At 41.8% G+C, this 15,111-nt stretch overlaps 1 protein-coding gene across 3 annotated transcripts; it reads left to right on the forward strand.

Moving 5' to 3' along the window:
* The first annotated feature begins 1,084 nt into the window (after positions 1-1,084).
* Positions 1,085-14,851, forward strand: CLSPN (claspin). Of its 3 annotated transcripts, none has more exons than XM_062508957.1 (25): positions 1,085-1,144; positions 1,890-2,019; positions 2,520-2,974; positions 3,268-3,435; positions 4,024-4,113; positions 4,334-4,406; positions 4,664-4,772; positions 5,304-5,857; positions 6,321-6,512; positions 6,953-7,155; positions 7,549-7,751; positions 7,920-7,984; positions 8,382-8,587; positions 9,181-9,341; positions 9,438-9,664; positions 9,859-9,973; positions 10,658-10,739; positions 11,042-11,136; positions 11,705-11,869; positions 11,963-12,084; positions 12,308-12,432; positions 12,741-12,846; positions 12,931-13,013; positions 13,203-13,364; positions 13,569-14,851. In XM_062508957.1, exons 1-25 carry the CDS (start codon positions 1,106-1,108, stop codon positions 13,680-13,682), a joined length of 4,044 nt encoding a protein of 1,347 aa, XP_062364941.1. In that variant the 5' UTR covers positions 1,085-1,105; the 3' UTR covers positions 13,683-14,851. The 3 variants fall into 3 exon arrangements, with proteins under 3 accessions (XP_062364941.1, XP_062364944.1, XP_062364943.1); XM_062508960.1 differs by having other exon boundaries at positions 9,862-9,973; XM_062508959.1 differs by having other exon boundaries at positions 3,271-3,435.
* The last annotated feature ends 260 nt before the right edge of the window (positions 14,852-15,111 follow it).

Raw genomic sequence — 15,111 nt, forward strand, 5'->3', positions numbered from 1 at the left:
TAAATGTAACAAAAGTGGATAAAGTATAATATTTTCTTACTTGGATTGTCTCTGTACTAGGATATCCCTGTACAGGCCATTCACCTTCCAGTTGGACTCAATGATCCTTGTGGGCCCCTTCCAACTTTGATTATTTTGTGAAATCTGTGAAGTAAGAAGTAATTTGCATCTGTTGAGTAGTTTTCTATTGACTTATGTATTTTCAGTAATTTTTCTGTCTTCAGAAGCTTTTCTTTTCTTCCCTTAAGGAGTGTTAAGCAGCAAGGTTAAGTAAATAAGTTGTTAAACAACTACAAAATGAGACTTGATGACTTATGAAAGGTAAAAGTTATATCCTCTGTATGTAGAGGGAATAATCAGAAATTCAAAGGAGAAATTGAAAGAAATTGAAAGAATTTACCCAAAAGACTTGAGCCTTCATTCACCTAACATGAGTGGAGTTGGCTCAAGAGTGTCTGTACAGCAGCCAATGGAAAATGCATGTATTTTATTCTGTAAATAGGACACTGCTGACAGTAATAGCTGTGTATCTAATACCATGAGCTCGACTCCTGTGGTCACCCGGAGACACATGTAGCATTATCCCTGAGATCAAAATGGAAGATGTTTCGTTGGCTCTGTTTAACCCATGAAACAATGCGAAATGTTTTGGCAGCAGAGCCCCGTCCCTCACAATGTCAATAACTACAGCGCTGTAAATTCCCGGGCCCTTCACGGCCTCTCCTAGCCGTTCACTTCTTCTCAGGTCCCCTCTCAGTCCCTCACGAACCCTTTTGGTCCCTCACGACTCCTCTCAGTCCCCCACGCCCCCCCCGGCCTCTCACGGTCCCTCAGGGCCGCTCACGGTCCCGCCTCAGCCCGGCCGCGAGGAGCGCCCTCACCACCAGGCGGCGCGATGGTGCGCGCGGGCGGCAGGAGAGAGGGAACAGCGATTGGTCCATGCGGAGGGGGCGGGGCTGCAGAGACCCCCGCCCAACAAGGCGGCCGGGGGCGGGGCTCACGGGGCTGTTCTGCGCAGCCATTGGGTGGTACCGGGGCGGGGCGGGGCCGGGGCAGCGCGCGAAGGATCGAAGCGGTGCCCGGGCGGCGGGAGCGCGGGCGGGCCATGGCGGCGGTACCGGTAACAACGGAGGGTTCTGGTGAGGTGAGTCCTGCCGTTCTCTTCCGTTCTGCATGGCCGGCCGGTCGGCCGGCTGCTAACGGCCGGGGCAGCTCGCGGCTGCCTGCGGCCTTGCGGCTTCTTGGGCTGTGGCGAGTTGGCAGGCCCGTGAGGGAGAGCGAGGGAGGCGGCTGTTACAGTCACCGTTTCGGTACAGTGCCTTCTCCGCTGGCGTTGCCAGTAGCCACCAGCCACTCCTGCCGTTCGCCCTTGATCGCGGGCGGTCCCGCGCCGTCACCGGGCTCACCCTCCTGGCAGACTACAACTCCCAGCATGCCCCGTGCCCGCCCTGCCTGCCGCACGGCACGCTGGGAAGGCCGCGCTCCGCCAGTCTCCGGAGGAGCGGTGCATGCCGGGAGGGCTGGTGGGCCCGTGGTGACGGGAAGGCTAAAAATAAATTAATGATGAAATAACGAGTAAAAGTCGTTCAGTCTGAATACAGTCACACCAGTCAACGTCAGTTCTATGCTTTTGCTGAGCAAACTCTCACGTGTGCTACCCTATATGTGAATTGTTATTTGCATTGATAAATATGGTAAATATCAATAATAATAAAAATATTACTAAATATGTAAATATCGGCATTTATAGATAGAATGTAGGGAGACTGCATGTGCATTTAATTGTGTGTGAGAGCTTAGCCTATGTTTTGGAATGAATTTGGATGCCAGCAGTCGGGACTGCATAAACAGTATTTACCTTATTTAAAAAAATGTATTTTGGTTTGTAGATTCCACTGGCGGATTTAAACCCAGACTTGCAGAAACCCCTGGACAGCGACTCTGACAGTGGCCAGGGCAGCTGTGAGACAGCCTCCCCAGGTCCCCTTGGCAAGGGCACAGCGTCCTTTGAGGATGGAGGTCTGTAACATTTCCATGAATTGTTTTTCTCTAGCACTACATTTTTTGTTTTGTAAGTATCTTTTAGGGGGTTGTTACTGCTTGACTTGTAGGAATCCAAATTCTTGCTGCTCAGAATGTGGACAGGAATCTTTAAGCCTCTGAAGAGTGTTTTTTGAGCTACAGAAAGAAAAAGACTGCATGGGATATGTCTTAATTACTTATTCAGTTTCTTTCCTGTTTTGTTTAAGCTATGTTGTGTGATTTTTTATTACTATTTCAAAGCAAGACACTACTAGTGAAGGGTTTTCAGCTTTGCAGTTTTTTTGAAGGTTAAAAACCTTTAACATTTATTTGGGTTAATTAAATGCTGTTCTCTGAGGAGAAGTGAATTTTGAAAAGTCGAGTTCAGGATCACTTGTTGAAGATGGTGACGTATGCCAAATTTAATGGATGTAAATTTGGTTGTTTGTTAATTAACTTGTGCCACTTTCCTTTTTTATTTTCTTGTGTTTTGCCAGATTCAGAAGAAGAAATTTTTGTGCGTAAAAAGGCAAAAAACCAGAAGGTGCTTCAGGACAGTGAGAGTGAAGAGGGGGAGGATGGAGGCTCATCTGTGCAGGAAGATGCTTTAGGTGGAATCAAGGAAAATGAGGAGGAAAAGGAGAACTTGGCTGCTGAAAAGAAGAAGAAATCCCGTCGGATCCGCCCACCTCTGCTGGACAGTGATGACAGTAACACTGGTGACAGGTTGCAGATTGAAAACCTTGAAACAGGCAGGATGTCTGCCTTGTCTGAGGGTGAGCTGGAAGAGAAGAGACACCAAAAATCTGGGAAAAAGCACAGAAAACATAAACACAATGTTGAAGAGGAGCTGACAAAAGAAGCTGTAGCAAAATCCAGAAGAAGGAAGGAGAAGGAGAAAATAATGGAGTCAATTAAACAGCTGAGAAAAGAAAAGAAGCCTGTGGCAGAGGTGGGTATTTTGGCAGAAAACCTCAGATAATTTCTCAACTAAGTTCAATTATTGCTTGTGGTTATTCTGTTCCAAAGCTTTAGTGTTGTGTCCACATTCCTGCAGCAGGTGTGGGATCCACAGGGATCCCATGCAACAAGTCTAACCTGTGAAGTCTGCAGATTAATTTCAATTAAATTTTCAGTTTAAGGAAGTATGAAACTTAACACTTGATGATTTAATGCCATTTTAAATTATTTTCAAAGAACCAAAGGGACTTCTGAAAGGAATCACACAATTTATTCTTCTGGAAGCAGGTGGATGGTGGTGAGAGCTTTCCTTTCAATGACAGTGGATGTCTCCTGGATGACAAGGACCTCTTTGATAATGGCTTGGAAGAGGAGGATGATCAACCCCTTGAGGATGAAGAGTCCCTGGAGTCCATACGGGCAGCCGTGAAAAACAAAATAAAACAATACAAGGTAACAGTTGACTGTGATACAGAATTATTGTAAATATACTCTTTCAAACTGGTAGAGAATAGATTTAGATTAGATATTGGGGCAAAACTGTTCCCTGTGAAGGTGGGGAAGCCCTGGCACTGGTTGTCCAGAGAAGCTGTGGCTGCCGTATCCCTGAAAGTGTCCAAAGGCCAGGTTGGATGGGGCTTGGAGCACCCTGGGACAGTGCAAGGTCTCCCTTCCCATGGCAGAGGTCTTTTGCAACCCAAATCATTCCATGATTACTGGATTTAGTAGAAATTTGTACCTGAGCAGGTTCTAAAACTCTCTTTGATCATGGTGTACTTTGTACTGCTGCGGCAAAAGCAAGGAAATCCTTCTGTTTTTTTGTTTTTAAAAATGGGGGGATGTTGTCCTGTCAAGTTTAAAAGATAATTCTGGAGTAGGAGCCTTGGAATCTGCCCTTGTGTGGGATTTGTGGTGGTTTATGAGTACACTTGCTGGCTTTTCTGACCAGTGGTAGTTCTGTACAGTGATTTGTGGTGTGTTTGCCCTTGATAGTGCCAGTGTATCTATAGAAATTGTTGAATTTCTTCTTATCCCCCATAGAACAAAGAACGTTTTCCTGATGGTGAAGGCTACAAACACGTATTTGATGAGGAGAATGAGGAGCCTGTATTAAAGGAGCCAAAAAGGAAGGTGAGGTCTTCATCTTTTTAAAGCTCTGTATTGCTGTTTGTCATGACTAAAATCGTTTTGTATGTACAAAAATGCAAAACCCAAAAATGTTTTTTTTTAACTGTATGCTTTATTATGACTCCTTTCTGTTTGAAAGGGAAAAATAAACTATTTAAGAAGTAGTGAAAGAGCCCCCTGTTGTGTTTCCTGAGTGCAGAAGTCTTTCTTTTCTCCCCTTAAGGAGCGGAAAGCAGCAAGGTTAAGTAAAGAAGCCATTAAACAACTACACAGTGAGACCCAACGACTTATTAGAGGTAAAACTTAAGTTCTTTCTATGTAAAGGGGTATAAAATGTTCAGAAATTCAGAGGAGAAATTGAAAAAATTTAGCCAGAAGGTTAGAGCCTCCTTTGACATAACATTACTTTTTGAGGGTTGAAGGGTATGAGACCATTTTTATTTGAGGACCTGTTGAAGGTGTTCTTGTAAGTAATGAAAATAAAGATACTTGTTATCAAATAAAGGGTTCATATGATGTTTTAAATCTTCTCTCATCCTTCTTTCTCTGGCAGAATCATCTGTGTCTCTCCCATATCATGTGCCTGAGGCCAAAAGTATTCATGACTTCTACAAGCGCAGACCTCGACCAGCATGTCAAGGAAATGCCATGGCCCTGCTGAAGTAAGGACTTTAACCTTCTTTATCCAATTTTTTCATAAATTTTAAGCATCTCTAGCCTTTCTTTTGAGGATAACCAGACTTTCTTAGGCTCTTTTAAATCCATAAAAGTTGGAAATTAGGCAAGTGTTATTGCTAACATCAGGCAATGCTGCTCTCCTGACAGAGTGATACTATTGAAGTGATCAAGGCCAGGAGTAACTCACATGAAGGAACTTGCTGATGCAGAGTTACTCTAATGTGATTTAGGCTGAACCCCAATATTTTACTTGGACTGTTTCTTCTCTAAGTAATGTGTAGTAAAATGCTGAAGCTACAGTACTCACAAAGTCCCTCAGGAATTTCATACTGTGATGCTGTAGCCAGTAAAAAGCTTTTACACTTAAGTTCTCATGATAAAGACTGATGTCCTTCACCTCTTCCTACACATTGATGACAATAATTAGGAAATTATTTCTTCCTCCCAGTTTGTCCTCAGCCTTGCCTCCCTTTCACACTGACCATGGGTGATATGTTTCTTTCTGCCTTTTTTAGGTCCTCTAAATACCAGCTGCCCCTAAATGAAGAATCTGCTGCCATTGGGAACTTGAGCAAGGGTTGCAAAGATGGGCCAACAGAAGGTGATCAGTCAGCAGCTACTGAACCAGAAATGAACCTGGGCGGAGATGTTGATGCTTCTGTGACTGAGCCCCTTGCTGCTGAAGGGAAGAACTTGCCAGAGGTCTGTGCTGAGCAGCCCAGGCGGGATGGGGAGGATTCTCATGCAGTTACAGGGACTGTAAGTGATGGTAACACAGAGAAACAGCAGCTCTCCAACTGCCTGAGCACTGACTGTGATGAGCAAAAGGAGAGTGAAATTCCTTCAGCATCTCGAGATGCCCCCATGGAAAGAGGGGAAACAGCACCAGATGTACAAGGTGAAACAAACAGTCAACAAGTGGGGCCTGGACTGGTGGCACAGCCTGAAAAGGTGAGGAAATCCAAGCTGGATAAACTTCGTGAACTGGGAATAGACCTGTCCATCCAGCCAAGAATCTGCTCTGGCAATGAATCCTTCATAAACCTCGATGAAGCTGAATCAAATAAAGGTATCACTTGTGTTGTAGTCCTCAGCAGTGTTGATCTGGGCTTGGCTGGAAAATTCAGAAATATTTAGGTGATAGAACAGTCTGGCACATTGACTTACTAGTGTGGATTCTTTGAGACATGTTAACAGAAATTTAGAATTGCCTGGTGGCTGGGAGGTTGGGCTGGAAGTGAGTTGAGGTCTTGTGAACAAATGGTAGTCAATGGTAAGATAAATATTAGCTAATATCAATTAAATGCAAGCTACAGCAAAAACAGTTCTGTGGTGGTTTATTATTAGTCAAATAGTATGCTTTTGCAAATACTTTAGTGTTCAAGATTTAGCTTTTAAACTATTCTTTTTAAAACTTAGCTTTGAACTAAACTTTGGAGGCAGAAAAAGCTCAAGACCTACTCTTCCTACAACTTTTAACAGTCAGTGCTTTTATATGCTATCACATTGATTGAATTAATATGTATTTAAAGAGCTAGAAGCCCTGAAAGCACGTTTCTTGAAGCACACTTTCCAGACATCGAAATCCAAAGTGGAAAGGGCCATAAACATGAACATTATCCGTAAGGAAACGACCTCTGATGGGAAAGAGGAGCTGAGAGCAGATGTGGTGCCAGCAGTTTTGACTGCAGAGAGCCTGGAGGAAACAGCCCACACAAAGCCAGGTTGGTGGGGGAGAAGAAGAGACAAGGATTGAGTTGGAAAACACTTCTGTCTTTTTTTTCCTCTCTCATGCTGTTTCCTAATGCTTCCCTACAGTATACGTGAAGGGATCTTCATCTGTAAAATGACTGTGTATGTTCCCCCTAATGGATAGCCTTGTTTTAGTAATAATAATAATAAAAAAAAAATGTAGACCACTTAAATAGCAATGGCCTGTGCAAGACTACCTCAGTCAGATCTTTCTGACTGGTTCCTTAGATTTTTCATGCTTCCATGAGATGCTGTGGCTGCCCCATCCCTGGAAGTGTCTGAGCCCAGGTTGGATGGGGCTTGGAGCAACCTGGTCTAGTGGAGGGTGTCCCTGCCTATGGCAGTGATGGAACTGGGTAAACTTTAAGGTCTCTTCCAACCCAAACCCTTCCCTGAATGTTTTCCTGTGCAGGTGAAAAGCTCCAGGCCCTGAAGGCCAAGCTGCAGGAGGCCATGAAGCTCCGCAGGTCCGAGGAGCGCCAGAAGCGACAAGCGCTGTTTCAGCTGGACAATGAAGAAATGCTGGAGGAAGAGGAAGAGGAGGATGAGGAAGAGATGACAGATGAGTCTGAGGAGGAAGAAGAAGAAGAAGAAGAAGAAGAAGGTGATCATGAGGTCTGTATACAGCATTTTTCCATAACCTCATCAGCTTCTCCATTCTGCTTCCTCTCCCCAATGGAATGGGATTTTTATACACTATTAATTGTGGAAATTGCTAAGAATTCTTCCTAGAAGCTAAAAAATTGCTATAGTTGGTATATTCTGGGTTTGGATTGTCTAATCTTGAATTTGTGAGTATTTTCCTTATTGGTCTAAAGACTATTAAAACCAAGTAATATTTTAGTATTTTAAAACTTAATAGTTTAAAATATTTTGATGCCACTTCCTCTTTTCGTAAATCCTTGGCTCATTGGTGGCAGAGCCAAACAGGTAGGGTTGCCTCACCTGGGGTAGGGTTTGCCATGACAATAGTCATTAAATCTCTGCTGTGTTTGGGGATGTTTTTAGAATTCAGAATTTGTGCTTGATGAAGCAGAGGAAGAAAATGAGGATCTAGAAGAGAAACACACTGAAGATGGTGATAAAGAAACTGACAAAGAATCAATTGATGGAGAAAAGCTGGAGAAATCTGAACATGGTGATTCTGTTCCAAAACATCCTTCAACAGAGTCTACATTGATGCTTTTTAAGGACAGCTCTTCAAAAATGGGGTAAATAATCCAACCCTTTAAAATGGTGACTGAGAAATTTAAAATTTGATCAGCTTATGTAGATTTTTTTTTATTTAAAGTGCTCTTTTTTAAGTGTTTTTTTTTCCTTGTTTTTTTTTTTTTAAATTCATCCTAAATTTATTAGCAAATAACTTTTATGAATTGCAGGTATTCTTTTGCTGATGAAAAACTGGAAATGGAAGAAACTGTAGACAAAGGACCTACCAAGTTAGGTAAAATAGAAGTATTGCCCTAGATAATTGCTTTATTTTTTTAACTTAGCACATAAAAAAGTTTTTGTTTAAGATTGGTAATCAGTATTTATGATATTTCATTACTTGTATATAGTATGATTTTAGAAGTTTAGATTGATGAAAAAATGTGAGGGCTTGAAAAATCTAGAGGGAAAAACACAGTTCAAAATAATACTGAAAGAAATATGAAATGTCAGAAATCAATAAGATAAGTAAAAAAGTGTAATAGGTATCCTGTGAGAAGGAAATTCAACACGACCACAAAATAAATTTTTAGCTAGGTGTCAGTGTTGCAAAATATTATATTGAGGTTTTACTAGACTACACACGCAAAAAAAGTGAAGTAGTATTTTTTATTTTTTTTTTAAATTTCCAGAGGATGATGATTCGTTTTCTCTTCCAACACTGGCAAAGGAGAACAGCCACAACAGCAGCTTTGAGTTCATTGGCTCCATGATCCCATCCTACCAACCCTGTAACAAACAGGCCTTGAGGGGAGGGAGCTTCTTACCTGCAGCAGGGGGGTTTGGGTCACACTCCCCAGGTTTCTTCAAAACAAGTTTTATCAGCTCTGCTTCCAAGGTTAGATTCTCAGTCCTGGTTGTGTCTTATATTAACACAGTGGGAAGTAAATAAATGTGTTTTATCCTGGTGACCAGATCAGTCAAACTAGGTTTGTCAAACCAGACAAATGCTTTGGTGTGAGTAAGATTTCAGAAGAGCCAACTGATCCTTGGGCTTGTGTCCACATTAGAATGGATAAAAATTACATTATAAAACTTAAAATATATTAATAATATAAGCATCAAAGAAAATGTTATAATCTAGCTTTTATATCTAAAATATGTGCGTCATAAGTATGTTTTTTAAGAATGCTTGCATGGACCACACAACATCTGATGTCAGTGAGCTCCTGTGGTGCATTGGATCAGCATGGACATAATTTGACTTGGTTTGGGTTGGAAGGAACCTCAAAGTTAATCTGATCCTGTCCCCTGCCATGGGCAAGGACATTTTCCACAGTCCCAGGGTGCTCCAAGCCCCATCCAAGCTGGCCAGGAACACTTCCAGTGATGGGGAAGCCATAGCTTCTCTGGGAAGTCTGTTCCAGTGCCCCTCACATTTATATTTAGGCTTGTTAAACAACTTGTATATTTTTGTATTCCCTTGACTAGAGCTCAGGAAAGACCTCTGAGCCTTCTCTTCCCATAGAAGATTCCCAGGACCTGTATAATGCCTTTCCTGAGCCCAAGAGTTTATTTCCAGGGGCTGGGGAGTCAAGGTTTCAATTTTCCCTGGAAGATGACACTCAAAGCCAGCTGCTCGATGCAGATGGGTGAGTGATGGGTGTAAAGGATGGTGTTTCATGCCTGTTAACAGAAATAGGATATGCAGACCAGCAAGGTTTTTCTAACTACAGCCTTTCTTTCAGGTTCTTGAATGTTGGACAACACAGGAATAAATACCAGTCCTCAAAGCATCAGCTGCCACTGGCTAGCATGGATGAGAATGCCATGGATGCCAACATGGATGAATTACTGGACCTGTGTTCTGGACAGTTCAGCAGCCAAGCTGAGCACGTGCCAAACACCAGCAGCATCAAAAAGCAGAATATGGAGGAACTGCTCAATCTTTGTTCAGGAAAATTTGTGTCTCAGAGTATGTCCTGAATTCTCTTTTCAACTTTGCTGGTTTCTTGATTTAGAAATTTTTAGCTGAGGTAACTTCAGGTCTGGGCACTGAAGCCACATGTGGAATTTTGTCTTTATTGGGAGCATATGCAGTTTTATTTCTAGGGCGTTCTCTGACACTTTAAGAGCAGAAATAAGTTGTCATCTTATTGCTTTCTGTAGCAGGTTCTCCAACTTGGGCTTCTTCAGTGTCTTCCAAGGCAGAAAAAGACAGTGACATAGAAGATCCAATGGCAGAGGCTCTAGAGCTCTGTTCAGGTTCCTTTCCCACAGACAGGTTAGCATTGCTTTCCTAAAATTTACAGAAGTTAATTCTGGTAACTGTCTTGTTTCATTCTTAAAAGTGTTTTCTTGTTTAACATCAGTTTGCTGTCAGTGAAAATGTGCTTTGTTTTGGAGGTGAAGAATATTACAAATTGCTCAGCAATTACTCTCTAATTGGCAGCATAAACTGTTTCCTGTAGCTACTGTGAAGGGAAATTTTTTGTCTTTCACTGATAGTGAGAGAAACAGTGAAGAACTTTCATTAAACTGAGAAAAGATGGTGAAAAGTGGGACTTTCAGAGTCTGTTCTGGGCTGTTGCCAAACTGCTGTAGCCAAATGTAAAGTTGGATACTTGGAGTTTTTATTGACTGAATTGGAAAGTGTATGGTTGCCTGACAAAAGGACAGTGAGGCTTAATAATTGGAAATGTTAAGGGGATCCAAGAGGAATTTGAGACGGAGAAAAAATTTTGGAAATTAGTGAAAAACTGTGATTTCTGCAAGTGAAGACCTGAAGTCTTAAAACATCAACTCTAACAGGGATTTGGGGCATTTATAGCTAAATGCTGCTGGCAGATTGTAGCTCTGAGCACTCACAGATAATTGCCTGATAGCAGCTGATGTGGACATTGAAATTTTGCCTTGATTTACTGGAGGTAGAATGAAAATGCCTTTCTCCCATTTATGTTTTCCCTAGGGAAGAGGAAGAAGAGGAGGAACAAGAAGAACTTGGTGGTTTTCAGCTTGTAACAGATGATGAGGCCTCTGCAAGTGAAGAGGTGTGAATTGATGGAGCCAGGCAGCTGCTGGATAAAATAGATAAATCCATTTATCTTCCTAGGTTTTTAATATATCCATCAATGCAAAGTACCACAACTTCCACAACAAGCTTCTGCAATATTTTTCTGGGCAGATTTTGGATCGTTTAAAAGATCTCTTTAATGATCCAGTGAAAAATGCAAAGTCTCAGGAATATGCCTGATGTTTTAGTGTCTTGTTAATTGAAGAACAGACAAATCTGTTGTTACAAAACAATCCACTCTCAGAAATTCCTGATTTCTGAAAACTTTCTCTTTGATAGGATGAAAAAGGTGAAGATAGTACTGATGAAGAAGCAGAAATGAATGATGATGAAGAAGAACTGCTGAGACGTAGACGAGGCTTGAAGAAAAAACTGTAACTATTTTCTAAAAATCTTAATTACCAGAGAGAACAGAATATTAATAGCACTAGAAATTTAGTTTGGAATTATTCCCTCTCAAGCAGATTTTCATATGGTCTGGTTTTTTGCTTTGGAGCTATCATGTTGCATGAATTTAATTGTGTAGCTTGTGGGTTATAGATTATTTCCATTATCTTTTTTTATTATAGATGGAAATCAAAAAGCCATGATAAAAGCAGTACAACATTTTTTTAACCAAAAAAAGGGATGCAAGCATAATGTTGTCATTCCTCATGTCTTAAGATTTTATTTGTTCTAGCATGTAAAACACAGAGTTGACAGTTATTGCCATCATCTTTGGAATCTGGTGGATGATAATGATTTGAGGTGGTACATGATATCAGGCTATGTGTGTAAATGAGTAAAAACTCGAGGCTTGGTCTTTCTAAAAATCACATGAGAAATTCCAATACATCCTTAGGAAATGTGGTCATTTTGTGTCAAAAGATAAATCATGCTTTCAGAAGATTGGTGTGATGGCTGTTATGCTCCCAAACTGAACTCTTTAATTTTTTTTCCTAGAAAACTGCAGGATTTCATGGAAGAGGAGGCAGAGCTATCAGGGAGTGATGTGGGAAGTGAGGATGAGTACGATGGCGAAGACCTGAACGAATATGAAGAAGAGATTATCGACGAGGAGCTCCCAAACGAAGCGGAATTAGGAAACCAAATACAGAAATTCCACATGTCAGTGCCATTATCAGAAGCTCTTTGGGTGTGTGAGGCCCTGGCTCTGGGACAGAGCCTGGACTAACCTGTCCCTGTCTCCTGTGCTGGCAGGAAGGCGATGCTGGACGATGACAAGCGCCAGCTCCGCCTGTACCAGGAGAGGTACCTGCTGGATGGGGACCTGCACAGTGATGGCCCGGGCAGGACCAGGAGGTTCAGATGGAAAAACATAGGTGACCTATGATCCAGAGTTAATAGAGGTGGAGAAAGATGGAAAACAAAGCTTGTGTGAAGTAGCACTTAGTAGTCCTCATTAATGTATTTCAGGAATAAATTGCCAGGGCATGTTTCTGGGTTTTTGGTTGGCTGAGGGTTTTTTGCCTTGTTTGATTGGTTTTGGGGTTTTTAGCATCCATTTTCAAAATTGATAGCTGACTGTCTTGTTTTGTTGCTTAGATTTTGCTTCACAGATGGACTTGTTTCAGAGAGATTCAGATAATGAGGAGGAGAATGAAGAGTTTGAGACAGAAGCAAAGTGGAGGAAGGAGCGATTTGAGCGAGAGCAGTGGCTTCGTGAGCAGGTACTGGTGAGCTGCTAGAAAGGCTTACTCAGTCTTTGTATCATTGCTGGATGTGAAATTGTTTATTGATATTGTTTATTCCTCAAGTTAAACTTCAGTATTGGGTCAGGTTAGGTTTCTCAGCTGAACGTGATGTTGTTCATTAATAGAACAAGGATGATGAAGTATCTAAGAAGTTGCAATAACCTCTTACAGTAGAAAGTAAATAAAATTAATTTACATAAAGAAAATAATTGCTCTACTTAAAATACTGAATGAAATGTCCATTTGTAATATGAATTTTTTCAATTGTCTTCTCTCTGCTACAGAAGGAAAAAAATAAAGAGGAGGAGGAGGACGAGGAAGAGATTGGCGGAAACAGCGAATTCATGAAGCTGGCAAAAAAAGTGACTGCCAAGTCCCTGCAGAAGAAAGGTGAGCTTGATTTCAATTGAAGTGATGAGAAAAGAAGAGAGTGAGAGAGTTCAAAAACTGATCTTTCCTCCATGTGTTTGCCAGCCAGCCCAGTAGTGGTGGCACAAGACACGACTCTGTTACCCGGGAACCCATTTGATGCCTTCAGACCTGCTGGTGACATCCAGGTGGGTACCAATCCTCAAAAATGGCATTTCCCAACACAGTCAAGTCAGCAGCCCCTGAATTCTGGGCATTCCTGGTTTGTGTTGTTGTAACACATGAGTAGAGAGTGGATTTTCTCTGAAGACTAACTTAACTAAGCAACTTACCTCATTTCCTGAAAGTGTCTAATGCAGCTTTTGTTTGCCTTTAAGATTAAAAATGGGTCACTCTTGAACAGACCTAAAGCTGTCCTTCAGAAGCTGGCGGCAATGTCAGATCTTAATCCAAATGCCCCTCGAAATTCAAGGAATTTTGTCTTTCATACACTTTCACCAGAGAAGAGTGAAGAGGCAAAGGAGAAATCAAACCCTCAGGTAAGGATTTGGGTCGCAGGTGTTGCCAGCTGTGGAGATTATTTAAATATACAAGCACTGAAATCTGCCAAGCAGTTAAGAGCACTGATGTCTTAAATATTCTCAATGTGCTCTCACACCAAATATTTCTCTCATAACTGAGAATTTGAACTTTTTTTTTTTTTTTGACATGTTGTGTATTTTATTGTATTTGACTGCCCTTAGGTGAAGAAGAGAGGCCCTTCAGCAGTGCTAACATCAGCAGCAAAGCGGCCCAGGGTAGAAAGCTCAGAGGAAACCAGTCAAAGCCGAAGCATTTTCCAGTACTTGGAGAGCTGAATGTTCCTGTTTAGAGCCAAAGGTTGTGTCTCCTCTTTGCCAGCTGCAGTTTATTTTGCCAATCTGCCAGAAGTCACCAAGCAGGGAAACAAATGGGTGCCACATCATTCACAAGTTCCAGTAATTTCCAGGCAGTGGTTTTGTGCTTTGTTTTTTCTCAGTCTTCTGTGGCAAATGGGAGCACAAAATCCGTTCCTGGTTTGGAATGAAATGCTGACTTGGTCTTTCCCAAGCATTAAGGAAACTTCCACTGCTGTGGGCTGTCCTCACAGGAGCTACAGAGGTGTCAGTTCCACCTGGAAATGCCATTGGTGTGACAAGGAGATACCTCAGGTAGCTGAAAGCACGATAAAGGAGGAATTTCTATAGCTCTGGGAGAGAATGAAGAAGCAGTGTTGGCCATGGCAGGGCACTTGTTTACACTTGCAGTACAAAGTTTTAGCTGTGGCTCCCTCCAGTGTCTTGTTTTTTTTAATGTTGAACATTTATTAAGCTTTGCCTTTTAAGAAGCTCTAATTTATCCTTGAAATATTTGCTTTGTGGAAAAGGTCCCAGCCTCTTCTGAGGCAATATGAGAAGGGTTTCTTTCCAAGTTTTTATTACTGTTGATGTCCTTAAATTTGCAGATGGGTGTGTGTGTGTGTGTGGAGAGGGAAGAATGTGAGTAATGTGTGGGAGAGGAAAAGGAGGTTTGGGGGGGTTTATTTGCATTGGTGGGGGAAATTGCTGGGATTGCTCTGGTTTGTCCAACTTCAGGCTATCTTTAACCATCCATTGTGTTGTTTTCATGGAAGCTGCACTTATCCAAGAGAAGCCATCCATCACTGAGCAGCCAGTAAGGAAAGGGCTGCTCTAGAATGAGGGAATTTATAAGAAACTTGAGCCAGAGTGTCCAACATTGCTGACGTTTCTGATCACAAGTTGAATGTATTGGAGAGCAGATAATGGTGCCAGAGGGTCCTGCTCTTAAGACTGAACATCTCTGGAACTGGATGTCACACACCTGAGGTGCTGATGCTATTGGAGAAGTGTCTGAGCTGTAAATTTTGTAACATCTTGAGCACACACCCAGTGTGCTGTGTGTAAAATATTTTATTGTACAGTATGTTATAAAGAATTACGGTACTAATCGAAGTGCAACTTGACAATAAAACATGTTTTGAATTTTGCAGGGAGTTAGATTTCATTTCTAGGATTTCACTCGGTTGTGTATACGTGTCTTGGGGCTTTTTTCCCCCCAATGTTTTTTATTTCTGGCTATGTATTTTTTATATTGCTGCCTTTTTTTTATGTTTTGTTTTGTTTTTGTTGCCACAGCTCAACCCTTCACTAGGAACAGCTGCAATAATATTGGAATACAAGAAAAACAGCCCCTTGTGTTTATTGGAGTGTGGATTTTCAACTCTTCAAGCCTTCTACTTAGATTTGC

The sequence above is a fragment of the Cinclus cinclus genome, chromosome 26, assembly GCF_963662255.1.
Source record: "Cinclus cinclus chromosome 26, bCinCin1.1, whole genome shotgun sequence".
Classification (NCBI taxonomy): domain Eukaryota; kingdom Metazoa; phylum Chordata; class Aves; order Passeriformes; family Cinclidae; genus Cinclus; species Cinclus cinclus.